Source organism: Fonsecaea erecta (assembly GCF_001651985.1).
Source record: "Fonsecaea erecta strain CBS 125763 chromosome Unknown Scaff1, whole genome shotgun sequence".
In the NCBI taxonomy this organism is placed as follows: Eukaryota; Fungi; Ascomycota; class Eurotiomycetes; order Chaetothyriales; family Herpotrichiellaceae; genus Fonsecaea; species Fonsecaea erecta.
In genome coordinates this window covers 2,910,617-2,938,602 of record NW_017387244.1, presented here as the reverse complement: position 1 = coordinate 2,938,602, position 27,986 = coordinate 2,910,617, and the positions used below count along the sequence as shown (strand labels likewise).

At 52.6% G+C, this 27,986-nt stretch overlaps 10 protein-coding genes across 10 annotated transcripts; 5 read left to right on the top strand and 5 right to left on the bottom strand.

Annotated features, from left to right (window-relative positions):
• Positions 1 to 19: 19 nt before the first annotated feature.
• Positions 20 to 1,539, bottom strand: AYL99_01033 (hypothetical protein; the record flags this gene model as incomplete). Its single annotated transcript, XM_018832549.1, has 4 exons — positions 20 to 528; positions 555 to 1,168; positions 1,381 to 1,470; positions 1,526 to 1,539. The coding sequence occupies 4 exons, from the start codon at positions 1,537 to 1,539 to the stop codon at positions 20 to 22; spliced, it is 1,227 nt and encodes a 408-aa protein (XP_018698428.1).
• Positions 1,540 to 1,781: 242 nt separating this feature from the next.
• AYL99_01032 (hypothetical protein) lies at positions 1,782 to 8,514 on the bottom strand (the record flags this gene model as incomplete). Its single annotated transcript, XM_018832548.1, has 19 exons — positions 1,782 to 4,950; positions 4,998 to 5,185; positions 5,910 to 5,946; positions 6,004 to 6,107; positions 6,204 to 6,234; positions 6,298 to 6,406; positions 6,470 to 6,674; positions 6,762 to 6,878; positions 6,966 to 7,147; positions 7,213 to 7,279; positions 7,342 to 7,462; positions 7,519 to 7,558; positions 7,619 to 7,675; positions 7,738 to 7,787; positions 7,843 to 7,851; positions 7,922 to 7,997; positions 8,051 to 8,078; positions 8,141 to 8,212; positions 8,269 to 8,514. The coding sequence occupies 19 exons, from the start codon at positions 8,512 to 8,514 to the stop codon at positions 1,782 to 1,784; spliced, it is 4,908 nt and encodes a 1,635-aa protein (XP_018698427.1).
• Positions 8,515 to 9,198: 684 nt separating this feature from the next.
• On the top strand, positions 9,199 to 10,548 carry AYL99_01031 (TfdA family taurine dioxygenase; the record flags this gene model as incomplete). The annotated part of the gene is made up of 5 exons (XM_018832547.1): positions 9,199 to 9,572; positions 9,648 to 9,748; positions 9,812 to 9,908; positions 9,971 to 10,352; positions 10,423 to 10,548. The coding sequence occupies 5 exons, from the start codon at positions 9,199 to 9,201 to the stop codon at positions 10,546 to 10,548; spliced, it is 1,080 nt and encodes a 359-aa protein (XP_018698426.1).
• A 1,184-nt stretch (positions 10,549 to 11,732) lies between these two features.
• AYL99_01030 (hypothetical protein) lies at positions 11,733 to 14,393 on the top strand (the record flags this gene model as incomplete). Its single annotated transcript, XM_018832546.1, has 3 exons — positions 11,733 to 11,882; positions 11,960 to 13,611; positions 13,682 to 14,393. The coding sequence occupies 3 exons, from the start codon at positions 11,733 to 11,735 to the stop codon at positions 14,391 to 14,393; spliced, it is 2,514 nt and encodes an 837-aa protein (XP_018698425.1).
• A 572-nt stretch (positions 14,394 to 14,965) lies between these two features.
• Positions 14,966 to 15,778, bottom strand: AYL99_01029 (hypothetical protein; the record flags this gene model as incomplete). Its single annotated transcript, XM_018832545.1, has 1 exon — positions 14,966 to 15,778. One exon carries the CDS (start codon positions 15,776 to 15,778, stop codon positions 14,966 to 14,968), a length of 813 nt encoding a protein of 270 aa, XP_018698424.1.
• A 634-nt stretch (positions 15,779 to 16,412) lies between these two features.
• On the top strand, positions 16,413 to 18,641 carry AYL99_01028 (hypothetical protein; the record flags this gene model as incomplete). The annotated part of the gene is made up of 1 exon (XM_018832544.1): positions 16,413 to 18,641. The coding sequence occupies one exon, from the start codon at positions 16,413 to 16,415 to the stop codon at positions 18,639 to 18,641; it is 2,229 nt and encodes a 742-aa protein (XP_018698423.1).
• A 1,375-nt stretch (positions 18,642 to 20,016) lies between these two features.
• AYL99_01027 (hypothetical protein) lies at positions 20,017 to 20,604 on the top strand (the record flags this gene model as incomplete). The annotated part of the gene is made up of 2 exons (XM_018832543.1): positions 20,017 to 20,141; positions 20,322 to 20,604. 2 exons carry the CDS (start codon positions 20,017 to 20,019, stop codon positions 20,602 to 20,604), a joined length of 408 nt encoding a protein of 135 aa, XP_018698422.1.
• A 398-nt stretch (positions 20,605 to 21,002) lies between these two features.
• AYL99_01026 (glutathione peroxidase) lies at positions 21,003 to 21,518 on the bottom strand (the record flags this gene model as incomplete). The annotated part of the gene is made up of 1 exon (XM_018832542.1): positions 21,003 to 21,518. One exon carries the CDS (start codon positions 21,516 to 21,518, stop codon positions 21,003 to 21,005), a length of 516 nt encoding a protein of 171 aa, XP_018698421.1.
• A 1,884-nt stretch (positions 21,519 to 23,402) lies between these two features.
• Positions 23,403 to 23,834, top strand: AYL99_01025 (hypothetical protein; the record flags this gene model as incomplete). Its single annotated transcript, XM_018832541.1, has 1 exon — positions 23,403 to 23,834. One exon carries the CDS (start codon positions 23,403 to 23,405, stop codon positions 23,832 to 23,834), a length of 432 nt encoding a protein of 143 aa, XP_018698420.1.
• A 2,077-nt stretch (positions 23,835 to 25,911) lies between these two features.
• AYL99_01024 (hypothetical protein) lies at positions 25,912 to 27,047 on the bottom strand (the record flags this gene model as incomplete). The annotated part of the gene is made up of 2 exons (XM_018832540.1): positions 25,912 to 26,861; positions 26,921 to 27,047. 2 exons carry the CDS (start codon positions 27,045 to 27,047, stop codon positions 25,912 to 25,914), a joined length of 1,077 nt encoding a protein of 358 aa, XP_018698419.1.
• Positions 27,048 to 27,986: the final 939 nt, after the last annotated feature.

Here is a 27,986-nt window from a genome sequence, read left to right as displayed (position 1 = left end):
TCTCCTTCTCTCAATTCATTCACCCACCTCCCGCATCCGCCGCATTTCCTGCTTCATCACCTAAAACCGGTCTTCCAGGCTTCCCACTCCGGAGCCAGGGCCTCTGGTTCCAGAACTCGTCGCGGATGATGTCGACGTGTCTCGTGACCACCTTGGCTTTCTTCCGCGCCTTGCGCATCTTCTCCGCTTGCGTCTTGGACATGGCCGACTTGGAGACTCCAGATCGTTCGTCGTCGTCGTCGTCGTCGTCGTCTTCGGCCTCCATTTCCTGCTCCTCTCCTCTTTTACTCTTTCTCCTTCCGCTCCCCTCACCGCCGAGGACTTCCAGCATATACTCCCTGAACACGACGCTGCCCTTCCGGTACATCTCGGGCTCGTTGTTGTAGTTGATGCCGAAGCGCGACCACAGGATCTCGTTCTTGTCGCCGGCCACGGTGCCCTTGAGGGACTCCTCGGCGGCGGCGTGTGTCATGCCGCCCTGCTGCACCAGCGCCCAGAAGGTCGTGTTGTAGAGGTTGTTGATGTGGCCTGTCAAATCATAAATACATGCATACACCAGTTGTCGATTGTGGCCCCGGTCAGTGGCGGGAAGGGGGAAAGGAAAGTAAGTGGGGGAGCCATCACTTTGGGCCTCTTGATGGGATTTGTGTAGATCGCGACAGGAAACCACTCGTCTCGGACGTAAGAAGCGGGAGAAAAAGGGGAGATTCTCTTATAGTCAACCTGCCTCCAGCTCAGATAGTCCCTCAAGTTGGCCCAGGAGGGGTAACAGACGGCCCGGCCGTCAAAGGTCGGCAACATGTCCATGCTCAACCTCGTAGCATTCCGACTATCCTCCTCCTTTCCTCTAGGCTGTCGTTCCCGTTCGTCCCCCTGACCGACCTGGCCTTCGTCTCCTCCTGCATCATCACTACCTCTAGGACCAAAAAAACAATCCCAGGACAGCGCATACGCGGCGGTGAAGGCGCTGACGACGGTGGAGACGAGCTTGTCGCGGCGGCGGTCGAACAGCGTGGCGGCGCGGTGGAACACGAAACTGAACTCGTCCGACACGCCGTATGCGAGGACGATGTCCGGGATGGCCGCGACGACGTGCGTGGCCGCGGCGTTCATGACACGAAGGGCACGGACGTCGTTCGGCTTGCGGAAGCCGTAGTGGTCGGAGAGTCTTCGCGGTCATTAGTCATTTTCCGTCGTTGGATGAAGATGGAGGGAGGATAGGATGGGATAGTGATGGGATTTACACGTTCCGGCCAGGGATGGAAACAATCCAGAACAACCACCTGTGGACATCCCATCTCATCTCATCTCATCTCATCATCTGCTTATGCATATTCCGATGAAAAGCTCAGACAAATAGGGTGGGTGAGTGACACGTACTTATGAAACCCGCGGCCGTCGATGCGCACCACGATCCACGTGTTCGGCAGCAGCACCTCCTCGCGCTCGAAGCTGCGGACATATTCGTACCTGGGACGGGCATTTATTAGATGGATTAGATGGCTGGGACAGCAGTTGGACATACTTGGAATTGGCCATGAGGATTGCAAATACACAAAGTGGGTTGGTTCTACAGGGAATTTTTCACAAGCCAAAGCGGAGGAAATACGATCCGTAACGGTGGAGAGAGGCATCTTATACAGAGACTACAGAGACTACAACAATGAGTCACCGACTGGCATCCCATCCAACCCATCATCCTCTTTTAAGTCTCTGGATTCTGCTGTCAATCGAGTTGCAAATGCAAATGGTCCGTGGTAATGCTCGCTCTCTCTCCTCCCTCAAGGCTGTTCGTCCTCTTCTCGCTCCTCCCCAACTTCCTCAGCCTCACTGGCCCTCTCGCTGCTCTCGCTGATCTCGCTCGCTGTCAAGTCTTCCTTCAGCCCCTTTTTGCTCTTGCGCATAAAGCTCCAGGTGCTCAGGCTCGTTCGACTTGTCTTCTTGTCCTCCGCGCTCGGCGTCGTCGACGTGCTTTCCAAACTCCTCCCGAGATGTTCCGTGGACCCTTGTTCCTCTTCGTTCTCCCCCGTCGGAACAGATGCTTCCTTTCTAGAGAATAAGCTGCCCTTGTCCTTCCAGCTCCCAAATTTATTGCTGCTGGCCTTGCGCGTGATCTTGGAGATGAAGGTCGGCTTGGCCGGAGTACTCTCAAGAGACAACTGAGCACTGGTCGCCGACTGTGTTCGATCGAGCGTTTCCGATTCAAGGGTAGACACGGTCGCCGCGATCGAGTTGGTGTCTTTGGACCGTCGAGACTCCGGGACCGACGCAGTGTCCAAGTCATTGACCCTCTCCTTCGACTCTTTCGCCTTGGTTTTGTCCTTGTCCTTGGACTTCTCACTCCGCCTGCTGAAGAGTGTCGTGAATGACGGAGCGGCGGGATTCAGTTTCGGAGTCGAGGACTGTTGAGAAGATGCTGGTCGGGTGCCAATGGGTGCCTGCAGAGGACGTGTTGGTTTCCGGTCTGGCTCGACAACTTCCTCGTCCCCGTGTGGAAGGGAGAGGTTGCTGGTCGACCCGTAAACGATCGAGGGGCGTCGCGAGTGGGAACGGGAAAAAGAATGTAGGGAACCCCAGTCTGGAGCCAAAGGGCTGTTTCGCAGTGCCGACTTGTCATTCCACGCACGAAACTGGCTTTCCATCGACGGTCGCGGCATTTTGTCGAAAGAATAAGTGGACGATGGTCTTGGAGACGAAGTATCACCTCGAAGTCCTGGATCGAAGGAGGCGGACCGCATGGCGAATGGGTCGTAGTTCGCTGAAGCCGCAGCCGATTTCCCAAAGCCGCCCAAGCCAAAGGCGCGTCTCGTCGCAGCAAAGCGGGAGACCGAAGGCTCTTTGTCTTCCTGGGTGCTGCTACTGTTTAAAAGGGCCGATCCGGGAAACGCCCAATTTCCGCCATAGCTCAGTCGCCTTTTGGTTTCCAGTCGGGGATCGAAATCTTCCACATTTCTGGGAAATGACTGGCTCTGGCTGGGCTTGAGAGACCCAAGCAGGGGTGGCTGGTCCGCAAGAGTCTTTCCTCGCTGACGATTGAGGCCAAACATGGACGACACGGATGTGTACTTGGGCTTCTTCGGTTGCTGGACCACCTCGTCTTCTTCAGGTGGTTCATCTGACTTCTTGCCGGAATTGGACGACTTCTCATCGCCTTCGGCCGGGGCAGAAATTTGCATGGGGCTCGAGAACGACCGGCCAGACGAGGAACCAACACTGGGCGACTCGGTCCGGCCGCTGTCCGGATGCAGGACGGGCGACCCTATCGTGGGGAAAGGTGACGTGCCCGTCTCAGATTTCTCTCTCTGCTGCGGAATTTCTGCCTCAGGAAGATCATCAGCAGATTCGTCCCCAAGAAGATCTGCTGGGAGGAGGGAATCTGCCCGAGGACTCATGGGAATCGAAGAGATAGTGTCAGGCTCATCGTGGGTCGAAGCCGTCATCTCCACGGGCATTGCCAGTGTCATCCCGTTCTGCGGGTTGAAATAGCTGGGCACGACCGCTGTAGGAGACGAAGTCGGAGCAGAGGTGTACTGCAGTCCTGACGGGAAAGGCTCCGGCCCAGCAAACGGACCTCGTGGCGAAGAGATACTACTCCCGAGGGAGCCCGTCGGTCTCGCTCGTCGAATAGGCCTCATTCCTCGGCGAATGGCGTCCATGTCCAGCGGTGCAATGGGCGCGAAGGCCATCGAATTTGCTCGCCTTGCCTCGAGCTGATTGATCTGCTCCCGGGTGTAGTTGACTTGCTGATTGGCCAATTGCAGGTCGTTCCACAGTCGAGTGTAGGTTTGCTGCAGGCCTTCGTATCTGGCCCGCCATCTCATATCCCGCTCGCGATCGAGGCGATCAGCTTCTCTCGTTTCATCCGTCTCCTCATCGACGTTCTGCAGTTTGCGTTCCTCTTCCAAGGCTTTGATCTGGAGCGCTTTATCCTTGTTGTCCTCCTCCAGCATGGCGACTTCCTTCTGTTCCTCTTCGATTTTCCTGCGCATTTCCCGGAGCTCAGATTGCGTTCGACGCTCAATAGCTGCTTTCTGCTTTTCGATGCCCGCAATTTCCTCCTTCATCGCGGCGGTGGCCTCTTCCCACCGGGAAATGTCATCCTTCCTCTTCCGTCGCTGGTTCTCCTTCTGCTGTAATAAGCGCTCTTTCTTGGTCTTTTCGTTTTGAGCTGTGCGACTGAGTGTCTCTGCCTTGTGGACTTGCTTGCGGAGGTCACTGCTGGCTTCATCCCGCTCTTTCAGACTCTGTTTCAATTCGTCGCGGCGTGCCTCGAGCTCCTTCATGGCGGCCTCGAACTCCCTGTCTTCCTCTTGGATCTGAGCCTCGACAGCCTCGATGTCCTGTTGGACCTTTTGGAACCGTTGCGACAATTCGGCGAGATCGCCGTCCATTTCCTCCTCCTCGGCCCTGGACCCTCCGTCTTGACCCTGTGCATCAGTGCCATGACCGGCCGGAGAAGGCCTCCGGCCGGTGGTTCCCCTTCTTCCCATGGGCTGTCCTCCACTAAGATCGCGCGTCATGGAGGGGGCAGCTAAAGGGGTTGCCGTGGAAGCATTTCGCACCGAAACCCCTCTGACCGTGGGAACCGATTCGGGAGCCTCCTTCCCCTCGGGAAGATGAGGAGTGCGTACGTGGAAGGGAGCGCTAGGAGTCTGGAAGGTGCCGGTGCTGACGCAGAAGACGCGAATGGCATATTTTGTCCCAGGACGAAGGCCAGATATGACAGCGCCCATCTCGCTCTTCTTGGTAGTCCCAATAATGACGCCATTGAGCTCCACGTAGTGCTCTTGAACAGAGGAAGACGGTTCGGCATGTTTCCAAGTCACATACACCTCAGTGGAGGAGATTTCTTCGAGGATCAGGACCGGAGCGGGGGGGATGTCGAGGCCGAGTTTCTCTACCAAGATCTCGTTGGGCGTAGTGAGCACCTGGTATGCGCGCCATAGGAGCCTAGAGAGTCAGCGACGCGTGCGACAAACGATCTTGGGAGGACCGACCATGAGAAAGCCCAGATGACGGCGAGCAGCAAAAGTAGAGCCATGCGACCTTTGACGTTAATTTGAGGGGCAAGCAGTTGATAGGCGTGAGCAGCCCAATCCAATGGCTCTTGATGCCATCGAGATGAGTCCATCCACAAGGTAGGGATGGCAGGCATGCGCTCGACAGATAAATGCAAGAATATATCCTATAAATCAGCGAAAGCCATGTACGAGGTATTAACTTTGGTGGCATGAGTTTGATCGGGGGGCGGAGAAGTCGGCGAGAGCCACAGCGACAAGTCGACGCCCGCAAACTCTGGGTTGAGCCTTGGCGGCGAGCGGCTGGAGACGCCGCTTTATATATAGTAGCATATCTCTATAATTGAATATAGTATAGATAAATATCTAGATTTCATAATATCAAAGGAATTTTCAGAAAACCATTAGTTTTCGTTGAGATATACCAACGAGAGTAAAGAGGAAGTAAAATCTCTACCAAAAGTCTTCAAATCTCTGAGTCTTTTCCCACAGAATATCTTCAACTATAGTTTTAATAGGCTTAATAAAGTATTCCATCTCTATAAATTAATATATATATACTTTTCAGTATTTATTTTTATATTAACACTTTAAAACGTGTAGTCGTCCTACTAATTTTTGGAGTTAGACCGTCTTGAAAAATGGACTTTTTGGTGTGGAATCGACCGCGGACGGATATTTTTGCTAGGGTGCTGTACTATTACACATAAACGTACGCTTTTTCGTCTTTCGACCCCTTTCACTTCAACTCGACCAAGATCAAAGGCAGGCAGGAACGTAAGATTTCATTGTTCTCTACTACTTGCGATATAGGTACGTCCCACATCAGTGTGGCCAGGAGGTGTACAATGATGTTGTCTGCCTAAATGCCACGGGCTGAGCAACTTTCACCTTCAATCGTTCGACTCCTTCTTCCAACAATAATCTTCTGCACATGCGGAGTCAGTGAAGGTGACGACCATCGTCTTCTCTTCAGTAGGTGTACCTGAAGCCTTCCGTATCCTCGAGAATGATCTCTCCACGGTCGGCCTTGCGGTTCAGTCTTTTGAAAACCGCGAAGTTTTTCAGGACGATTACAGCTGTGAGGACCTATGTTTCGTGCAAAGGAGTCAGCAACTTTGACCTTTTCAACGACTCGACCAGCTTGGTCGATTCTCCATGCTCTGGCCTGGCTGTTCGGCTTACCTGCGAAACAATTACAGCGATTAGTCCAGGCCTACATATTCGTCAGATAAAGTTCGTTCTCCCGTGTCTCGCTCGTATGTTCAGCAGTACATACGTGTAATTTGGAGCGTCTTGGTGCCTAAAGACGTTGCTCGCAACAATACCGCCGCATCCACCACCACCTATGATCATGGCAGTTGCAAGTGCTCGTTTAAGTTGACCAGCTGGAATATCACCTCATATCAGATTGTCTTTCCCCACGGTGGATGAAGGACTTCGGTACTCACTGATATTGTTATGCTGGTAGCTGAGAATTGCAGGGATGTTCGAATTGATAGCGCCAACTCCGAGGAAGACACCGACGTATCGCGCAGCTCCATTGTTCAGGAACGCGGTCATGCAGACTCCCAGAATGATGATGAGGGCCTGTACGAGGACAATGGGACCGCGGATCTTATATTTGTCCCCGAAGTATCCAACTACCAGCATCCACTGCCAGCAAAAATAGATGTCAGGCTCTTTGCGATTGAAGGTTACAATACCTGAGGGAATCTGAAGAGGCAAGCAAGGTTGACTCACTATTGCCGCTAGGACATATGGAGGAAAGTTGAGAATATAAGACTTTTCGAGAGAATAGCCAAAGGATCCACGAAGAATGAGTGGGAGGAAATATGAGTATGAGTAGATCGCCATATTCTGGACAAGTCGCTCAAGTCAGTGCAAAGTTCTGCCACTGGGTGTGACACACGCAGAGAGAAGTGCAATCGGTGGGGTATGACCTACGTTGCACAGGAGTAGGAATGGAAACTCCCACATTTTCCAGTCCATCAGGAACGTGACTAATTTTTTCATAGTAAGCTTATCAGGCACAGCATCTCCGCGGTCGCGCTGAAGGCGAGCGAGGATGAGCGAAGCTTCGTCTGTGGTAAGGAAGCCTTTGCTATGCAATAATCCGGGACGAACGGCTAGGCATTCTTGGTCATTACGAGCTCACGACATATATCTGGAACAGCCTGGAATGAACACGTACCTCTGTCAGGAAAGTCGACAAGGACGATCCCGCAAAGCAGGCCGACAGCGGCACTCACAATGCCTTCCTGGGTTAGTGTCAGTCCCTTCTCAACTTGCCTGCATGGATAGATTTGGGATGAATACCTACAATGATATAGACCCATCTCCAAGGATGAAGTCCGTCGACTGTTCCAACCTTCTCGATCCCGTATACGAGAAGACTGGAGATACCTGAACATAGGATCGCGCCTGCTGCCCAAAAGCTGAACCTGTGCGATCTTTAAAACATGCTCTTAATTGACTTTGGAGAATAGGATGAACCGACCTCTTTTGGACTTCATACCGTGGATACCAGCAGGACATGACTGATCGCCGCATGAGTTAGAGATGGCCAAGTGAAGTAAGTTTGCAGAACCCCGACTTACGGTATATGCAGCCTGGCGAAAGCCCGGCTTCAAGGGCTCCAAAAATGATGCGCAAGACTGATTGAGTGCTGGATCAGCAAAGGTTGCGGTGGAAACAACGGGCGTGGCCTCCTACCCACTAAGAATGGATATCCAGGAGTGTGTGAATCCCATGGCAATCGTGAGACAGCTATGCGAATAATCAGATCATATTCTGTTGTTTGCGGCGAGGTGAGCAGTGTTACCCCCAGGTACTATTAACTAGTAAGTCAGAAATCATTCGTTGTGTGTTGAGTCCTGGGACAAGGGAATGTCGTTACTCACAAACCGATGAAGCCAAGCCATTTTTGAGGGCCAAATTTACGAAGGGCCAGGTTTGAGGGATCTACAAAGCCATCCCCTAGCATCAGTATCGGTGTGAAGAGACTTTGACTTGGCGCAGGGACAACTTACAGTCAAAGAGCACGTAGGGGATGAAGAACTTGAACACGACGCTGGGTTAGAGACCTCGTGCGCTGGACTGGCATATGCGAATTCCCTTACAATCATCGTGATCAAAGTGTACCGATTGCCCTTGTCTGTTCCCAGATCGGCCGACAGTCCTCCAATTTGGATCTGTTTTCCTTCTTTTCAGCAACCGTCCAGAGGTGGTCGGAAGGTTGATCACTCACGCTTGATAGATTGACCCGATCTATCAGCGCCCAGGCGTAGAGTAATGCGAGAGGAGGCATAAGTCGGAGGTCGACTTTCCACATCACCCTCTTGTATTCTTTCTCATCGAGGTCGGATCCATGCTGTAGGGTGGCCGCAACATGAAGCTCTGGGTCGAGCCTCGTTTCGTCAATCAAGACTCCTTTGCCGGTCGAGACATCGAAATGCTCGACGTTGTTGAACTTAACGGGCTGGTTGGCGGCCATAGTTAAGCTGCTAGGTTCCGGTCTTCCTGCTACCAGCTCGTAAGAGATGCTTCGACCTGTGGGAGAACCGACAGCCTTAATATCTCTGAATTCAAGAGCTTCGAGAGCATGTCCAGAACCCCGGTTAATTGTACCCGACTCCGCAACGCTCCCACTTGGACTCCCCCAGAACGTGTTACCCCAGATGTAAGAACCAAATGAATAGATCAAAAGCGACCACTTGACCAATGAATGGACACGGACACAGCGACGGTGGGCCATGAACATCTTCAAGAAACTTCCCGCAGATATCTGCCGCTCCGTTGGTACACCGTCGGCATCTAGATGCCGATGAAGTTGAGCGAGACTAGGTCATATCTAGAGGATCGAAATATCGGTCTAGCTCACGATCCCTCTACGAATACCCCTACTTAGCGGAAATCCAACCCCGAGAGAGCGTCCCATCGTACTCCACAGTCCGGACTGTCTTTGCGGAGAAGACACAGACTGGAAGTTGTGGCAACAGCACATGGGGCTGACATGGGCGCATGGGTTCTTGTTGACGAGAAATATAAGATACACGGTGGTTCGTGTAGTTTGAACAAGTCTGCGAGACCATCAGCTCCCGTCGATCAAAGTACCAGTACCTTATCGTCAAATATTACTACTGCCTTCGGGCTGGAACAAACAACAATCAGTACAAAAATGCCTTCCGCAACATCTCCACCTGAGTGGCATCGCCAGCCCCTTCAATACTCAGGCTCCCTCGATCACCTGGAATTTACAGAATACAGTCCCATCATCGGGCGTGAATATCACACGGCAAAGCTTAAGGATATGCTTTATGCTGAGAATGCCGAACAGCAGATCAAGGATTTGGCAATCACCATCAGCGAGCGAGGCGTGGTATTTTTTCGAGCGCCTCAAGACGACTTGACGATCGAGGAGCAGAAGCGCTTCACGGACCTCCTGGGCAAGCTGAGTGGGCGACCAGAAGAGAATGGCCTCCACGTCCATCCACTGTTCCGCGACGAGAACAACATTCCCATGGCAAGAACAGGAACGACCGACAAGCACGTGTATGCTCATTTTCCATGCCCTTTCAGCCCGAACTTGATGTTGGAAAAAGAGAGGAGCTGGCTGACAGAGAGTAGCTACGTCCTAAACACGGAAGCCCACAAGAAGCTGTTCAAATCAATCCCCAAGAACCACTCGACCGAGCCAAAAGATCTGGCTCGTGAATGGCACAGTGATTGTACGTATTCCAACCAGGTGAGGGGTTTGTCGAACGTGAGCATTTTTGACTAACCATTCGAAGGTCTGTTTGAGCCGTGTCCGGCCGACTACAGCTTTCTCCTGATGGAGGAGACACCGAAACACGGAGGAGATACGCTCTTCTGCTCTGGCTATGAACTGTATGCTCTTCACAAAATTTCCCCCGCCACGGTCCTTTTGCGACTGACACCATCTTTTCCAGCTATGATCGCATCTCTCCGTCCTTTAGAAGCTATCTCGAAACTCTGACCGCTACATGTCATCAGCCAGCATTTAAAAACGCTGCGACAGCCGGAGGTTACGAAATCATGTCTCCACGAGGCTCGCCCCTGAATGTTGGTGATGATTTTGCACCTTCGCACCCGCTCGTTCGAACTCACCCTGTCACCGGGTGGAAGACCTTGTGTGCAGTGGTAGGTATTCATGTATCTCGAATCAATGACGTCTACGACTACGAAGACAAGATGATCCGGGACTACATGATTCGTCTAATCACCAGAAACCACGACTGTATTGCCAGAATGCACTGGACCAAATATAGTGCAGCCATCTGGAACAATGCTTGCGTGTTCCATGCTGCAACTGTAAGCAATGAGCCCCTACTTCTTGAGACTTTGAGACTCCTACATGGATGACTGACAACATCGTTACTAGCCTGATACACATCTGGTACCCGGCAGTGTCCGTATCGGAGTGCGAACTACATCCATTGGTGAAAAGCCATATCTTGATCCGACCTCTAAGTCGCGACGTGAGAGTCTAGGCATGCCTCTCATTTGAGCAGGGCATGAGGGCATGGGGGCATGGAAGGGGAAGGAAATACGGCATGGAAGGTTCTCGTAGGTTGAACTGTGGCTGTAGAAGAATGGCTGTTGTTAAAATGATGATATATACGAGCCCACTGATCGAGCATTGATGAATTTTCCTATATTTGATGATTAGAGTAATCTGCATTCCCCTGAAATTCTATTGGGATGTCAGAAGTTGAAGCTTCATAACTCAAAGTACAACAAGAACACAATTCTGATCTCTACAGTGGACTAAACAGCGAGTCGGACTTGAGACATGTTCGTCAGTGGGGGGTATGTCTCCGGACAGCGACTCTGGCCGCGACTTTGTCCAACCGGGACTTCGCTAACAGATCTAATTGGCTGACGTCCGTGCTGGTTGTCCAATAGCCGCTCGGCTCCACCGCCAAGCCCTTCCCTGTATTCCCGTCGAGCCGTATAGAGAAGGAGCGATAGTTCATGCTGAACCTACGATAGAAACATAGAAAGTGACATTAGTCCTGGTACTGGCACTGGCACTAGTAGTGGTAATGGTAGTGCTAGTGGTAGTATTAGTAGTAGAGGCAGTGATAGAGACATTAGCAGTGGCGAGGCAGTGGCAGTGGCAGTGGGGGAGGTAGAGGCGGAGGCAAGCGAGTCCATAGATCTACTCCGTATGTTGTGAAGAGTCAATTCGCTTCAAATTGGGTGTGGTTATATTCTACCGAGCATTAACCGAAGGTCGCGATTGGACGAAGTCGCGGCCAGAGTCGTTGTCCGGAGATATACCCGTCAGTGGGTATATCGATATTCGCCCTCCTCGGATAGAGCTTATTACTCCCCCTTTCCAAAATTGACACATTGAAAAGCAACTCGGCTTGAATCAGGTCATTTCAAGGTCAGCATGAGAGCCGAAGACCACAAGACCCAGGCGTGGAATACTCTGCCCCGATTCTGCTCCCTCGCCTGTGCCTGCCGAAGTGCCGAGAACAGCGCGGGGTGAGCCGACACCTTGACCTTAGATCGGCATGTTCCCGTGTCTCGCGCATCTATGTCCGATGGAGATGGACATTGTAAATGGACATTGAAATCCGACACATACCCCTGGCAAGGCCTGTGTAGTAGTTGATGTCCTCCCCACTTCTGCTCACCGTCAGACATTGACGAGCGCAGATGGAACACCGATATGCTGATGCCATGCCTCAGTTGCAGATGCAGCCACAGATGCAGACGGAGACGGAGACGGAGACGGCAGCTGAACGACAAGCCAGCCGTAGAGATCGTCTGAAGCGGAAGCGAGAAGGAAGAGTCATCTGTAAGGCTTGCACTGTCTGTCGAATCAGAAAGGTATGGGCCGCCATCTTTGCTCCTAGGGAGGCTCTCAGACTTTAGCACAACCAAACACCTAACATGGATTTGCTCAGACCAAATGTGATGGCCAACGGCCGCGATGTGGTACCTGTCTGGCGCTACAAGTGGACTGCCAGTATCTTGAAGACACTCGCCGCCAACCAAGACCATCTTGGTCGACGGTGCAAAACCTGGAAGCCACAATTGCTTCTCTGTTGAAGCAGGTCAACTCACACCAGGAGGACAGCTTGACCTCTCCCGGTCTGTCAAGCGATGCTCAACGTATTTCTGACGGGTCGCCCTCTGCCAACACTCTATCGGTGTCAGACCACAATAGAAATCGGCAGAGGACATCAGGGACGGCAGATACAAATCTTCATAACGGGAGTGGTGCATTTGAGTTCTTGGATTCCAGGCACGTTGGTCCTGCACTTTTTCCACCCCGTGCCACTCCCAACCACTTACAGAGCAACTTGGACGACCCTAGCCAGGTCAGAAGTCATGGAGAAGGTGGACTAGAAGGAGCAGAGGAATCAGTAACCGAAGATAGCTCAGGTCTCTCTCCCAGCGAGGCTCAGATAGCTGGTCTCTTTCAACACAATGGGAAGGTTTCCGTACATGGAATTTCCAGCTTCCTACATCAATCAGGATCTCACGCCGCTCCGGACAAGGCCGATTCCACTTTGAATGTCCCTTGTCGTCGGCACAACGAAGCGGCAAGTGCTCGTTTAATCAGCAACGCTTCGATCCAACGGCAGCGAGAGCCTTATCTCTTTCGAGGACCAAGGCTCAGCATCGACTTTGACGGCGTGGATCCAGAAATGGCAAAGCATCTGCTTGACCTCCATTGGAATCGACAACACTATGCATTTCTCTTGACATACCGACCAGCCATAATGGGAGGCTTGTTCAACAATGGACCATATGTCAACAAGCTTCTCCTCAACGCAATTTACTACTCGAGCTGCCAATACAGCGACAGAACAGAGATACTGCGCTCGGAGCCGGACGATCTCTCCACCTGTGGTATCCGGTTCTACGACCGTTTCAGAAGCCTTCTTGTCGAAGAGATTGTGAATCCCAGCATTCCCACGGCGACGGCATTGCTTCTTTGTGGAGCGACATTGGTATCCCACGGGAAACCCAGCGCGGGGTGGATTCTATGTGGCATCGCTTACCGGATGGTGATCGATCTGGGGTGTCATCTTGTGACCGACGCTCGTCTGCTGTCCGCCGAAGTACCTTCTGACCGGCAAATCCTCACTGACATGGAGAGAGAGATGCGAAAACGCATCTATTGGGGAGCCTTCATCACAGATGCCACCCAGTCGCTCTACCTTGGCCGCAAGCCCATTCTTCATAACTCTGATGCTCGGGTCCCACTGATGCTCCTTGATACCTTTGAGGAGCTCGAGGAGTGGACTCCGTACTTGGATCCCCAGTCGCAACTTGGCGATGCCAGCATGATGTCCCTGTCAAACTATCAGCCCAAACCAGCCTATGCCGTGTCTACATTCCAGGCGCAAGCGAGACTCTTTCAAATCTCGGCCAAAATCACACGTGCTTTCTACGGAATTGACAGCATCGCACACTCAAGCCATTACTTACGGGAAGCGAGACAACAGATCATGCAAGAACTTGACGATTGGAATGCTGCGCTCCCAATCTATCTACACTTCCGACCAGGCCTTGACCCAGTCCCACCCCCTCATCAATTGACGCCGCAGTAAGTAACCTTGTCCTTCATCTCAGACTAACTATGGGTTTTCTTTCCGACTGACTGTTGGCACAACCAGCACATCCTACCGAACGTTGAACATCCTTGTGCAACGCCCATTTCTCGCAAACGGCCATCTAAAGAAACACTCGGACGCGGATGAAAAGGCCGAAGGAGAGAGAATCTGTCTGGAGGCCGCGCTAGCCATCTCCAAGCTCATCAAAGCCTACCGAGCAACCTTTACCCTCCGTCGAGCGCCTTACCTGCTCTCGTACGCCGCATACTCTGCGGCCGTGGTACTCCTGCACAAAGGCAATGCCGAACGCACCCAGCTCAAGGGTGAGATCATATTCTTCTGGACAGCTCTCTGCGAGCTCCAGCGTGGGTGCAACTTCGGCCTCCATAAGCCGCTGTCTGTTCTCCGGCAGATGATGCGCGAGCTAGGAGAGGAGAGTGTCTCCTTTCAAACCGAGGATGGTGGTGGTTCTAATTCGCAGGTCTCGCGGATGTTGGAGTCCTCGTGGACAGCCGCCGAGGAACGCGGTGGCGGGGAGCTGTTGAATCATCACGGGGATGACAACCAGGTGTGCCACGGTGCAAGGTTTGCAGGCAACAACTATTCCCACTCGGCGTCAATGTCGGATAATAATGTGGATTTTGGCGCTGGGCCTGCCTCCCTGTTCACCAACGATCATCATCAAGGTTTGATGGATGTTTGGGATGAAGACGCGCGGAATATATACGACGACATGCTGTTTGGTCTGTTTGCTCCGCCGCAGCATCTCCACTGACCTGAAGCAGGGGGATGGTCTATATAAGCTATGCGAATTTCTTCCAGGGGATCCTTGCCTAGGTACTTAACCAGGGGGTCGTTGACGTGACCAGATCATGGTGACGGACTATGAGGAACTACTGCGTACAGAGGCAACAAACGATTGCGGCTGGGATAGGTGCAGTCTGAACAACCCGAGGCCCAGTACTCGGTGATCTCTCACCTGACCAGCGCGAGCCGGGGGTGAGCATAGGGCGGCGTCACTCCGTCCCTTTACTCACCCTGACGGGCAATAGCGATGATAGGTTCACCACCTGGATGCCACCAATGTCGAGAAGGAAAGATGACGGGTACATTGACAATCAAGATGTATGCTTTGCCATGACTCCTTTTCCTTCCATGGGAAGATCATGGGTGGTTTCAGGAAATGAAGCCGCGAGTCACACACACACACACACACATTGCCCTGTTTCCTGCCAACTATGGACTGAATAGTCCAAGGGTATCACATTGTTACAGAATGCCGTTCGTATGCCATAATACACGGTTGATCATGCCCTTTACATGACCGTCCCCCATGTCCACGTCGCCCTACGACAGGTCCACATCCCCATCTGCGTCTGCTTCTTTTTCACCTCCTCCATCGTCGGGACCAAACACATCCTCCATGGTGCCCAGGCCCTCTTCGTCTTCGTTACCTTCTTTCTCGTCCATTTGCATGAGATCTTCCGGTTCAGGGCGCTCTTCTCCCTCGGCCTGATCCTCGCTTTCCTCGCCTTCGCTGTCCCATTCATCCTTCAGACCCCAGCCCACGCCCGTCAGGCAATATTTTTCATGTGGAAGTCGCACACCTCCTATCATCGGCCCGCTCTTGTCACTGTCCCGTATTTGAGTCTGCATCGATATTCGATTCCTCTCGTCCGCCAACTGCTTGAGAAACTCCTTTGGCAGGCTTCCCTGGAACTGGTATCCCATTCTCGAGCCTATTGACATCCGCAGAGCAGCGAGGCTGATGTCGCCTTCTTCGCCTTTGTTCGGATTTGCCTTGGAGCCCCGACCTTTACTCTGAGTTCCTCCGTCGGCTTGGTCGTAGGCCTCATTTTGAATATGGAGGGCGTCAGCGAGAACGGAACTGGTGTATCGGTAGGCAAAGTCCATGAGTTGGAGGGGAACGCGCTGCTGATATGCTGCGATGCCGTGAGACACGAGTAGCAGGTGGATCAGTCGGTGATCCCGGGGTCTGCTCGAACTTCCATCGTCTGAGAGTGAGGTCAAGGGTTGTGAGAGGAGTGCTTCGACCTGGGGTGGTGCTGATGGTTGAGAGGCTTGCGTGGTCTGAGGCGCTTGTGAGGAGGGTTCTGCAGGGGGAGTGAGAGGACCAGGAGGGTTTGTGGGCGAGCTCATATTGGGAGTACAGACACCGGCCAGGGATAGGACACGGGGAAATCGGTAACGGTTGGGCCGATGGGACGTCAAAATAATAGCACCATAATCAGACCATCGAGGATAGAAAGGCACCACGTTATCTGTACTGACTGGCCTTTGTGTGTTTCTCAGTGCGTTGCACAGGTGCAGTGAGATGAAAGTGACAGGGCCAAACGGGAAAATCTGGGGAAATGATTAATATTATTAGAGATACTCAGTATGATACCCAAAGCGGACTAGTGGATTTCCCGCCGAAAATGTTGTCATGCATCATGCTGAATGACCCGATTTCCTCATCCTCTTCCCCAATCTTTATTATATTATGCCAGCCCCATCCCGTCTCCTTCTCGCTCTTTCCGCCCTTCTTTTCTGTCCTTCTGTCTTGATGTCTTCCTAGAAATCCTCTGTATGTGGCCTGATTGAGCTTCTCACCGGCATCTTGGGATACGGGCATTTGCTTCTCTGTCGTGGTCGAGCATTCCGCACAGCCCAGTTCCGAGCTTTCCCCCAATCAGGCTCCCAACCGTCATGTGCTGATTCCGGCAACCTCATATTTTCGTCATATCACTCAGCTCCGAGACCAACCTCTCAAACTTGTCAACCTCTGGTCATAATGCAGTACGTCCGGAGTCTAGGGAGCGGTGTCTCCAAGACGTGGAATTCCATCAATCCAGCAACCTTGTCCGGAGCCATCGACGTTATTGTGATTGAACAGCCTGATGGCTCTCTGGCCTGTTCGCCTTTCCATGTGCGCTTTGGCAAGTTCTCTTTACTGCGGCCTTCGGATAAGAAGGTTGCATTTAAGGTCAATGGAGTGGCTCAACCTTACGCCATGAAACTCGGGGATGGAGGGGAAGCCTTTTTTGTCTTCGAGACGTCGAGTGAGATCCCAGAAGGATTACAGACATCTCCTTTAATATCTCCCGCCAATAGTCCACCTATAAATGCTGCAGGCAGACCCCCTTCCCCCGGTCTTTCGGAACCTACCTACTTGGATATCACAGAGGCAGCAAAGGGTCGTCATACACCTCCCATTTCAAGCTCAGCTCCGGTGCCTATAATAAGACGCGAGGGGACGAACATGAGCGAAGAAATTGATCTAGGTACCATACACACCGATCCAACTGGGACCCCTCTATCCGATACCACTCTCACCTCTCCTGGCTCACTGGGCCGAGCGGCATCTGAAGAAATCCTCCCCGTCACTGCACGAGAGCAACTGGATTCGGTCAGTGGAGCTTTTCATAACAGTGGCCTACCTCCTTCGCCAAGATTGGGTCTGGATGGGACTGTTACTCCGAAAGCTTCTGCGAGCCCTCCCGCTCTAAAACCGAAACAAGCATACGACCGAGCAATGACCCTCTCGAAGAAACTCTCTTCCTCCAACATTCGATCCCAAGTTACCGAGTCCGGAGACCTTATGCTTGACATGACGGGGTATAAGACGAGCGAGCCTGAAGCTCTGCGAGCAGAAGCCGTGGCCCGGAAAATCCTCTCGGAAGAACTGGAGGGGAACTACGATATTGGGTCTTTGATTGGGACTGACGAGCACGGAAACCTATGGATATATAGCAGCGAAGAAGCTCGAGACGCAGCTGCCCGAAAATGGGCGGCACAGAATCCAGAGTCAACTACCACCATCTCAGCGGACAACATCTCTGATCCAGGCTATCACAGCGACAGCGACCGCAGCGCCTCGCCGCAGCTTACCGCGAAAACTTCCGGCCACCAGCGCGCACAATCCGAAGAGATCCAGCCTTCTCGCCCCTCTGGGGAACAAGCTCGAAATTTCGCGAAGACGCTCCGGCTAACGAGCGATCAACTGAAGTCACTTAATCTGAAACGGGGCGAAAATCAAATGTCATTCACCGTCAACCGCGCCACATGTATAGCCTACATGTTCTACTGGACTTGTGACGTCCCCATTGTGATATCCGATATTGATGGGACAATCACCAAATCGGATGCCTTGGGTCATCTCCTCAATATGGTCGGGCGCGACTGGACGCATGTTGGCGTGGCCAAATTGTACTCGGATATCGCTGCGAATGGCTACAATATCTTTTACTTGACGAGTCGTTCCGTTGGACAAGCCGACACCACCCGGACCTATCTCAACGGCATTGTCCAAGATGGCTGGAAACTCCCTCGCGGTCCCGTTATCATGAGCCCAGATCGTACGATTGCGGCATTGCGGCGAGAGATCTATCTGCGTAAACCCGAAGTGTTCAAGATGGCCTGTCTGAGAGATATCCTCAACTTGTTCCCTGGCAAGACGAACCCATTCTACGCCGGGTTTGGCAATCGCTTCACAGACGCGCTGAGTTATCGCAGTGTCAACATTCCTTCCACACGGATCTTCACGATCAACACCAACGCGGAGGTGTCGCTCGATTTGTTGACGCTGAACAAATACCGCAGCAGCTACGTGTCGATGCGTGAGTTGGTTGACCATTTCTTCCCGCCCGTGTCGACGCTGGTCAGGGAGGGAGGCGAGGACTATACCGACTTTACGTACTGGCGAGATACGCCGCAGGACTTGGAAGACTTCACGCCGACTGATTCAGAAGAAGAGGACGAAGAGGATGAAGACTTGGACGACGATGAGGAAGAAGCAGAGGTTGCATCTGACAACGAGATGGGCGACAGCTTCATCTCGCGGGAGAGCTTGGACGACTCTGCGCTGAGCGAGTCGATCCGAGAGTCGATTGAAGTGGACGACGCAGCTGAGGTGCTTGAAGCTACGAGGATCAGCAGAAGAGATCGACTCGACGAGCAGGACTTTACGGATGATTATGTGGAAGACATTCCGCATCGGTCGACGAGACAAAATACTATCTGACCCATCCGTCTTCCGGCGGTATTTGATGAGGGCGAGGACACATGCATGGACGGAATCTGAGGATCATTGGCAAGCGAAGGGTTTCATTTGCGAAAAGATGTATCTCGGACTGATTGATGTCATTATCATGGGCGCAACAGGATATCCTGGTACTCTTTATGAGGGACCAGGGACCACTCCTCGAGCGGACGCTTATTCAGATGTCTGTCTCAATGGGGGATCGGCGACTATTCAGAAGTAGAAGCATAACATGGAGTAAGGGATTCTCGAGGGCCTTGAAGGCTGGTTGATCCCATGGGACGGACTCATAACGAGTTGTACATATATAAATGGGTTTTCTCACATTGATCAGCTCGTGATAGTGATTTGGTCGAAGTGTTGGTGGGTGCGTGAAGAGATTCGATCAATAGCCACTTGTGTATGGTCGAACGCGAGATCCTCCCATCGGCAAAGGATATATTATACCAGGAGGGCTATCAATCCCAGGTCATTTAATGATCCTATCACGAGGATCTGACAGGAGACAAACCTTTTTTGAGAACTACTATGTTTCTCCGTGGGCAATCTGAGACGCCTGGTCCGGCGCATCTCAAACACGGATGCGGGAAATTACGCAGGAGGCCTGGCTTGGTCTTGTTCCTGAATCCTGATACGCGCCGCCGAGGCCTCGTCCCGGGCACCCCCCCTTTTTTTTGTCTTGTTCTAGATCATGGCGCACGCCGTGTCGTTGAAACAATCTTAAGGGGAGCGCCAACGGTAGGATAGGAAAGGAAGGAGACGAAAAAGAAGGAGAAAAAGAAAGGAAAAACGGCTACACGAACGGTTAGGGCCGCGCACGCAGGAGGTAATAGGTATTCATTCCCCCCTGGCCTGGAGCTGGTGGTTTCAAGATTGAGTTTCGCCTCCACGATCCTAAGTTTGGCGGAGGTGAGGCAGAGCAGCGCAGGGGCTTGATGGCTGGCGGGCTGATTGAACGGCTAGGCTGTGTACCAGAGTTAAAGTATGTATGACATTCATATGGGCAATCAATGCCGTTTACACACAACCATACCTCTCTTTAATTCTAACCACAGACCACACCACGCTACACCACAGCTACGAGGACTGCTCTCATTTCCGCTGTACAATACAACGAAGCAATAATCATTTCCTTCCCCCCTTCCCCTCCCCCACCGAAATATTCCCGCACCGCTCAGGGACTCAGGGACCCAGGGGCCCAGAGAGCAAAAGTAAACAAACAAACAAACAACTAGACAACTGAACAACCACCACCACTACCACCACTTCTTCTAAGACGGACCTCCCTTCGAGGAATAGAAAATAAGAAGTGGGAAAGAGAAAGAGAAAGAGAAAGAAAACAACCGCCAACAGAAAGATGTGGCAGTTACACACCCTCCGCAGGAGAGACAAATGCGTCAACCCCAACCCGAACGACGACGTGTGCGAGAAGTACACCAGCCAGTTCCTGACCACCGGAGTGCCCCTGCTCATCAGTCTATGGTACGCGGATGATAATGTCCCAGATTCCCCCTCCTCCCCTTCTCACATCACATCCTCAAAAAAGACAACAATAGGGTAATATATACTTATATGTCTTGTACATGTCTTATATATACTCGAAGCACCATCTCGTTGTTGTCTGATCTGCAACTGACAATTTTTTTTAAAAAAAAAAAACAGCCTCTTCATCATCCTCGCCATCGTCCTGTTCATCATCGTCCGCCGCAAACGCCGCCAACGGCACGCCCAAGAGGCCCAGAAGAACCGCGAGATCGACGACGACAACGGCGACCTGGAGCTGGTCGTCAATACGTACCCGCGGGACCAGGCGTACAAGCATTTCGAGGCGCAGGACAAGAACAACAGCAACAACGGGCTGGGCCTGGAAACGGAGAATCCCTTCGAGGCGGATCTCGAGGGAAGACGTCGGAGTCGAGACGTGTCGCCTGCGGTGGGAAGATGACCTCGGGGGGGTCGATGGGTGACATTTTTGTTGTGTTGTGTGTGTTTTGTAACAAAACGGAGGCCGCTTTTCTGGTCCAGGCGCTTTGGCACCGAAACAAAAATGGACAAATGAATGAATGAATGAATGGCATTGCATTGCATGCTCACAAGCATCGACAGCATCATCATTTTCACGCTTGTTGGGTAAAACTCGAATGTTTTGGGTATCATCAATGGCTCTTCGATCGGCATCTCGTTTTGTGCACACCCCCGGAACCACCGCATTCACTCCCATGGCCAGCCAGTGCTGCATGCAGCATCATCACCACCGATCGTCTCCCCAGCTTTTGAACTTCGTCCTCGTACACGACACTTCCTAGCCTTCAATATACAACTGCGCCCCCTTCCTTCCACTGCCTACGACTTCTTCCCCTTCTCAATCTCGGCGATGATCTCCTTCTCAATGCTCTCGGGCTTGGTCATGGACCCCCAGCGGTGGACGACGGAGCCGTCACGGCCGATGAGGAACTTTTCAAAGTTCCACTTGACGCGCTTGAGGCCCATGATGCCGGGCTTCTCGGCCTTCATCCACTCCCAGACGGGCTCGGCCTTGTCGCCGTTGACGTCGGTCTTGCCCAGCACGGGGAACGAGACGCCGTAATTGACCTGGCAAAACTCCTGGATCTGGTCATTGGAGCCCGGGTCCTGCCCGCCGAACTGGTTGCAGGGGAAGCCGATGACCACGAACTGGTCCGGGTACTTCTCCGAGATGTCCTTCCACACCTTCTCGAGGCCCTTGAACTGCGGCGTGAACCCGCACTTGGACGCCGTGTTGACCACCAATACCACTTTGCCCTTGTGTTGCGCGAGCGGGTAGTCTTGGTTGAGCTTGTCCTTGGGCGTGAAGTCGAAGAAGGTCGTTGCGGAAGCCATCGTGGGCGTAGCGGCGGGATCGAGGGGAGAGGATGACCGTGGAGGGGTAGTGGCAAAAGGACGAGGCTGATGCCGCCTATCGACAACGCCGGCGCTGTTGCTGCGGGTGATGAGGTGCCGAGTCAAGACCGTGAACGGCGGTGCAGGAGATCTCAACCTTGAGGCGTGGTGCTTCGATACAAGTCTTCCTGCCTGAACGAGAGGAAAGGCAACAGTTTTGACGCCGACGTGAAATTGGAATAAGATGGAAGTTGAGCGCATGAAACCGGGAATAGGTACGGAGGTGGCCCACGAGAAGCGCAGTTTGGCCTGGTTTTATTAATGCAGGAGATATGCCTGTGGAACGTCAGCAGGATAAGTATTTGGAATAACGCAACTGCGCAATCAGGAGATGGCTGATGGGGTTCGAGCCTTGCATGAAACAAGCGCCAAACACGACAGAGACGGTCCAGTCAGAAGCTTTGAATGTGTAGACTTGAAGCAATCATTGGGAAGACTATGCAACATCCGAGGCTCATACAAATGGGTTTCGTCATGATGGCGCAATCCGGAACAGGAAGGACATTTCGGATGCCAAGGACTTCGGAACAATCCTTTTCCCGAACATCACATGCCGACTCACGTGAAAGACCACGTGCCGACAATCGGCCCGACTCCGTCTCAGCCTTGGCCGCCAACAACACCAAACAGCGCCACTCAGCAAGCCTTGCAGCAGTTCGTGTTCCATACACATCAGCAGACACACAAGTCAGCGTATCTTTCCCCGAGAAATCCAGCGCCCCGAAGCTCCAGGTCTGCAATGGAACAACTGTTTCTCCGAGACAAGGGCGTGCTGATTCGTTGGCCTCGCATAGCTCACGCCTAAAAGATGCGGGGTGTGGTACATGTCGACCAAGCAGTGGCCAAGCACACCCTCAACTTGCAGGTCTGGTAGGGGTTGAGAGTTCAGAATTGACGACACGGCCCCCTAGAGATAGATTGAGGGTGCGTCGTGCAGCTATGGCATTCATAGGCGACGGTCGTTGCTGTCCCTCGTTGTGGGCAACCGTCATATAAACTTCTCTGTGGCCTCTTCATCTTGTCACTTCATTTCTTCATCCAGAGACTCTGCCAGAAGGATACAGTCCCAATCAGGAAAATCTCGAATTCCTCGATCTCGTTCGGGAAACCGTCGCTGCCCTTTTGTGAGCTTGATCACACTTATCAGAACCGACCTTTGCCGCTTTATCCAAGCGAGATACTGAAGTCCAAATCGTCTGGAGCTGGCTCGAGCGCGGAAGGCCTTGTTCGTCACTGCCCATCCTTACTCAGCTTCCTCACAAGATTACATACCCACGCACGTTGAATCCCCCTTAGCACCTATCATCACCCTGGTAAGACTCACCCTTCTCGGTGCCCGGGAACCACCCCCACCTGCAAGCTCACGGTTGTGGAATGGGTTCTGCTGCAACAGAGGCTTGGAAGCCAACGTCATGGTACAGCAGCAAACCACAGAACCATGCCGTTGGCACGACCTCGCATACCCGGAGAGTTGAGTGTGGTTGCATTGCTCGAGCCTCTTTTGACTTAGGATTGCTCTAGGTCCATACCACCTCCTCGTCCAGACCAGGAATTCTCGGAGTTCCCCACAAAGACCTCTCGAGAAGCGAAGCTTACATTCCGAGCGTTGTCAGAGCACAGATCGAGAAAGAGAAGGGGGGTTCCACTTGCGCGATACCAGAGTCGGTAGCAGCACCAACCCTCTTTGCTGGACGCTGCATTGGGTGAACACCTGCCTGCATCCAGCGCCAAGTAAGCGGTACGCCAGTCAGCCAGCTACCCAGTGTAACGGTGCAAAGGAACAACCCCGGGTGTTGATCGAATTTCGGTTTCCTCCATCCCAAGATGTCCGGCGCCTTCACCATGCCGCACGCCCTCACAGGTGGGGCGGGCTACAAGGCCAATCCGACGTACGATGAGTTCCTGCGCAAACACAGCGGGTTTTACCGACGTCACAGTGCCGCGTCCAATGCCTTGGAGACTGACCGACGAGCCTCCCAAGCAGCGCTCGACGAGCACGCCGCAGCCGCTGCCCAGGCCGTCCAAAACGTTGCAGCCGATGGTGCACATCGCAGAGGGAGCGTCGTGGTCGCAGAAGGAGGCGCGGCAACGGCAAACTCCAGGAAGGGCAGCGTGGCCGTCGCCAGCGACGTCACCCGCAAAGACAGCATCTTTGGACTGGAGGCCACCGGTGGCCGGAGAATGTCGGAGCAGCGCAGGCCAAGCACCTCTCTTGCCAGTGATTTGTTTCATAAGATCAAGGGAGATAACAAGTGAAGGAGAAGCTGGCCAAAAGACATGGTTGGTTGCAAAGCTTCGGGATGTCGAGTGCGGACGTCGTTCAGTGCCACTGAGGCACGCTGGATGTTGGTTTCGCGTTGTCTTCTGCCCTCGTCTATGATGTGTCCCTTTTGTTCCGTCATTTGCCCGTTATAGTTCCGAAATCCATACAGTTTTGACCATTGAGCTCTGCACATCTGATTTTCCCATTCGGCTGTCTGCCTCTACTCCCATCTGGGAATTTGTTGCTGAGGAGAAAAAGGTCTTAGCATTGTCGACAGGGTTTTTCGGTTCAGAAGTTGCTTTGCGGCAATCGGCCTGTCCAGATCTATCCCAGCATGGAGCATGCCCTCGAATCGAAGCTCGCTGTCACTTGCTGTGTTTTTCTATATCCGTGCACCTGGCACAGTGCATTAGTTCATCACCGTCAACCACCCCTTCGGGAACGACTTTCTTCGAAGAGAAACCCAAACCTTCCGAACGACGCAGTTGGTGCAAACGATCGCTCCTTCGGTTCATCGGCCGAACAAGTACGAATCGTCGCATTGGTCGAGTCAACACTTGGGAATAGATTTGGGTCGGGTAATATTTCTGCCCATCACGCAGTGGAAACTTATATCCGCTCCCGAGCTAAAGGACGGGTGCTTTGAATGCATTATACTCCCTCCCTACACTCCCTCCACCTACCTGCACATAGACGCTGTAAGGAAGTTACAATCACAAAGTCTGCACTTCGTATGCGACCCATCATCGCCGGCGCATGATGACTGAGGAAACCCTAATTTACAAACCTTGAATACGTTCTCCCAGCAGGCAGTGTGTTATTCACCAGTCCGTCGTCATTGGCGACCAACTCTTCGTTTCTCAGCTCATGATCCCAGCATGTACAGGCCCTTGTCACTTCCCGGCTCCGGCGCTTCCTGCTTTTACTTGTTATGTGGTGTGTGAGGTGGCAGGTGTCGGGGCCAGGGACAGGAAGTCGTGAGGCAGACAGAGTCTGGTCTCTATCCACAATTCCCGAGTCGATTCTCACCTAGTCTCGCCAGAAGTGGGCGTGTAGACAGCGGTCATTGGCAGGCGAACACCCATGGCCACAGTAACAGTAACGTGGCTGTCAGTGTATTGGTGGCACCATGCGGTTACAATGTCGGACATGGCCCTGTTCGACGCAACGACGGATTCAGAGGGGGGGAAGCAGGCTGAATGAGGAAGGATTTAGAAAGATGGACGGGGCTTCGCCAGGACGTCCCTCTCCGCCCTTCACTGCAAGAGGCCGGAGGGCCGGTACGGAATGGTTGGTAACCATGGTGAGAGTGAATATCATTAACCTTTTCAGCTCGCAAAATGGCAGCCACTACCGTCAGCTACATCAACATCGAGACCGAACAAAACAAGGACAATGGATCCCGAGGAAAGGGAAGTCCATAGCAGAAGGGTGTGGTGCCGTGTCTGCACCGGCGCGTCCTGGTGAAGCTCCAAATGCCCTCTCTGACACTCTATCCATGAATGCGTTTCCAGACATCTCTTGTTTGCATGTCCTTCTCCAACACGATCCATCAGCCAGACCACATTGTCGACACTTGTGCTGGGCTGGCCACCGTGACTTTGAGTCACTAGCCGTACTTCCCCACAGTTGCATGCATCAGAAGGGAGTCATCTGCCGATCCTCCAGATGGCATGCTTGTGTCTGGTGCATCAAGAGTTTAAGCATCCTTCGCCCTGATGTGAATAGTTGTTGTGCGAATCTGACCCTATTCACATCAATCGCATATCGATCGGGTCAACGGATTTTTGGTGAACCGAAACACATAATTTGCCGGCCTAAAAGCATTTTCCTATACGCCAACGCTGCAATAATGAAACGGAAGATAGTCTTGCCTCCTTTTTGATGGATAGAATATACCCGTGTCTTGCAAACCGCACCACCGTGGAAAATGCAACAAATGTCGAGTCAACACTGAGAAATTCCGTCTTGATTCGACCAAGAGACCGTGCTTGATTCTGTTTTGTACTGTGCCATCAAGATCGAGACAGGCGGAGAGTTCTCGGCCAGAAAACTTTTGGGCCCGCCTCGTTACAAAACAAGTCGTTGAAGGTTCTTCTGGATCAAAATATCCTGCACGTCTTCCATGGTCTTCTTCAGAAGATTCGTATCAGTTGCATTGGTGAAATGAATATAGATTTCCCGGTTGGAGTTGCGGTTGATTGATCGGAACTTGTTGGCAAAGAATTGCTTGGCGGCTTCTTCGTCGCCGTCTTTGCCAGTATAATCGGGGAAATGTGCTGAAACAGGTGATATGGGTAGCTTCTCCCGGAAGATATCTATTTTGTTGAGGAACAGGATAATGGGTTTGTCCTTGAACCACTCCCCGTTGACCAATGATTCAAACAGCATCAGAGCCTCGTGCATCTGATTGGCGTTTACATCCTCCACGAGGCACTGGTCATATCCGGAGAGTGCGGCCATGAAAAGCAAGCACTGGACACCTTCGAAGCAGTGGATCCATTTCTTTCGTTCCGACCTTTGCCCTCCCACGTCCATCATGCGAAAGGTAAGCTGCTGGAGTTCGAAGACGGTTTCAGTAATGCCCGTTGTTCTGAGCCGGGCATGGAGCATATCTTGGTCGTTGGGCAGCCAGTCGGGCTCGAACATGCGATTGATGTTGTCGAAGTAAAAGGTGAGATTGTCATGAAGCGCAAATTCGTGGCCCTTCGTAACGGCCTTCTGTACGCCGGCGTCCTTCCAGAGCGCAACCATGGCCTCTTTGACTTTCTTGTCCCGGAATGCTTCATGTGCATCGACGTCGGCATTAATGGTCTCGAGGTATTCGGCATACGATTCGTTGTGCTCATCGGCAAACTCGATGCCTTCGTCTTGCATGATCTCGTACAAGACGCGGAATGCGACAACAACATTGGAAAATATGACGGCCTTCACCTGCACGCGCTCGTCATCCTGAAATCCACTAGAATGGATAATGCGCATCTGCTTGATGATTGTCGACTTTCCGGATTCACCGGCACCTATACCTGTGTCAGCGGCCCGCAGTAGAGATGGAGATTCCATACTCCTGGTCGCATACCTAGCAGGAGAATCTTGACAGTTCGGGACTCCGTCCTTCTATCCGCGCGTAATTGACGTTCAATCTTTGCATTTTGTTGTGCGGCCTCCTTTTCCCTCGGATCTATCTTGGATCCTGTGCAGCCCATTGTGACAACGCGACGACCGCCCAGTACCCAGACGTGAACACGGTCGGCCTGATAAGTGTGGTACAGGATAGTATACGCTGTTCAGTTCAATTGGCCGTGGCTAAAACATGCTCGACCTGGAGAGAGCGATGGTGTTGGGAAACTGGACCAGCAGGAGCTCGAGATACGAATTGCGGTCGAAGGAGATGAGGCACCTGCAGCACAAAAAACCATGATTAGCAGGCGGCAGGGGCAATGTCGAGTCTGCCCCCAAAAAAACTTGGCAGATGCAGAGCTCTTAACACCAGATCGACTCACCTTCGAAGTGAGGACAATAGCACAGACAGATGGATATTGAAGATGGAAGAAATGGATGCAGCTGCGTCGGATGATTCTCCTGTGTATGCTCGTAGAGGGACAACGCCCAAGCAGTCGCGATGCTAGGTGAGGGTGATAGACAGATGGAGTATGGTAGAGGTGTTGGATGCGTGCAAGTGCAAGTTGCAAGGTGGAGGTGGAGGAGCTGGTAGTACGGCAGGTTTGGCTGAAGCGTGGTGAAAGCGTGTAGTGGAGAGAAAGCTTTGCAAGCTCCAGCAATTAGAATTGGAAGGACCTGATCGCTCAGGCTCTGACTGGCCGGGGAGCCACGGGGCATGATTTCCATCCAGCCTGGAGGGAGCCGGCGCCAAGGGTAGAAACCTCCTTTGAAGGGCCGGAGGGGCTTGGAGGAACCTATAGGAGCCTGTAAGGGGGCCCCAAGGGCCCTAGAGGGGACACAGATCGAAGATGGTGGCCGCCACACCGGCCACAGCGTCCACGGTGGATCAAAGGGGGAATTGGAGAGGCACCCAACAGGTATCGCTAAAGCCACGCTAGAGAACCAATGTGGTCTAGAAGAGGGGGTAGAACCATAGGTCTAACAGGGGCGGACCATGTGCCCGCAGATTGTATTTGGGCAGG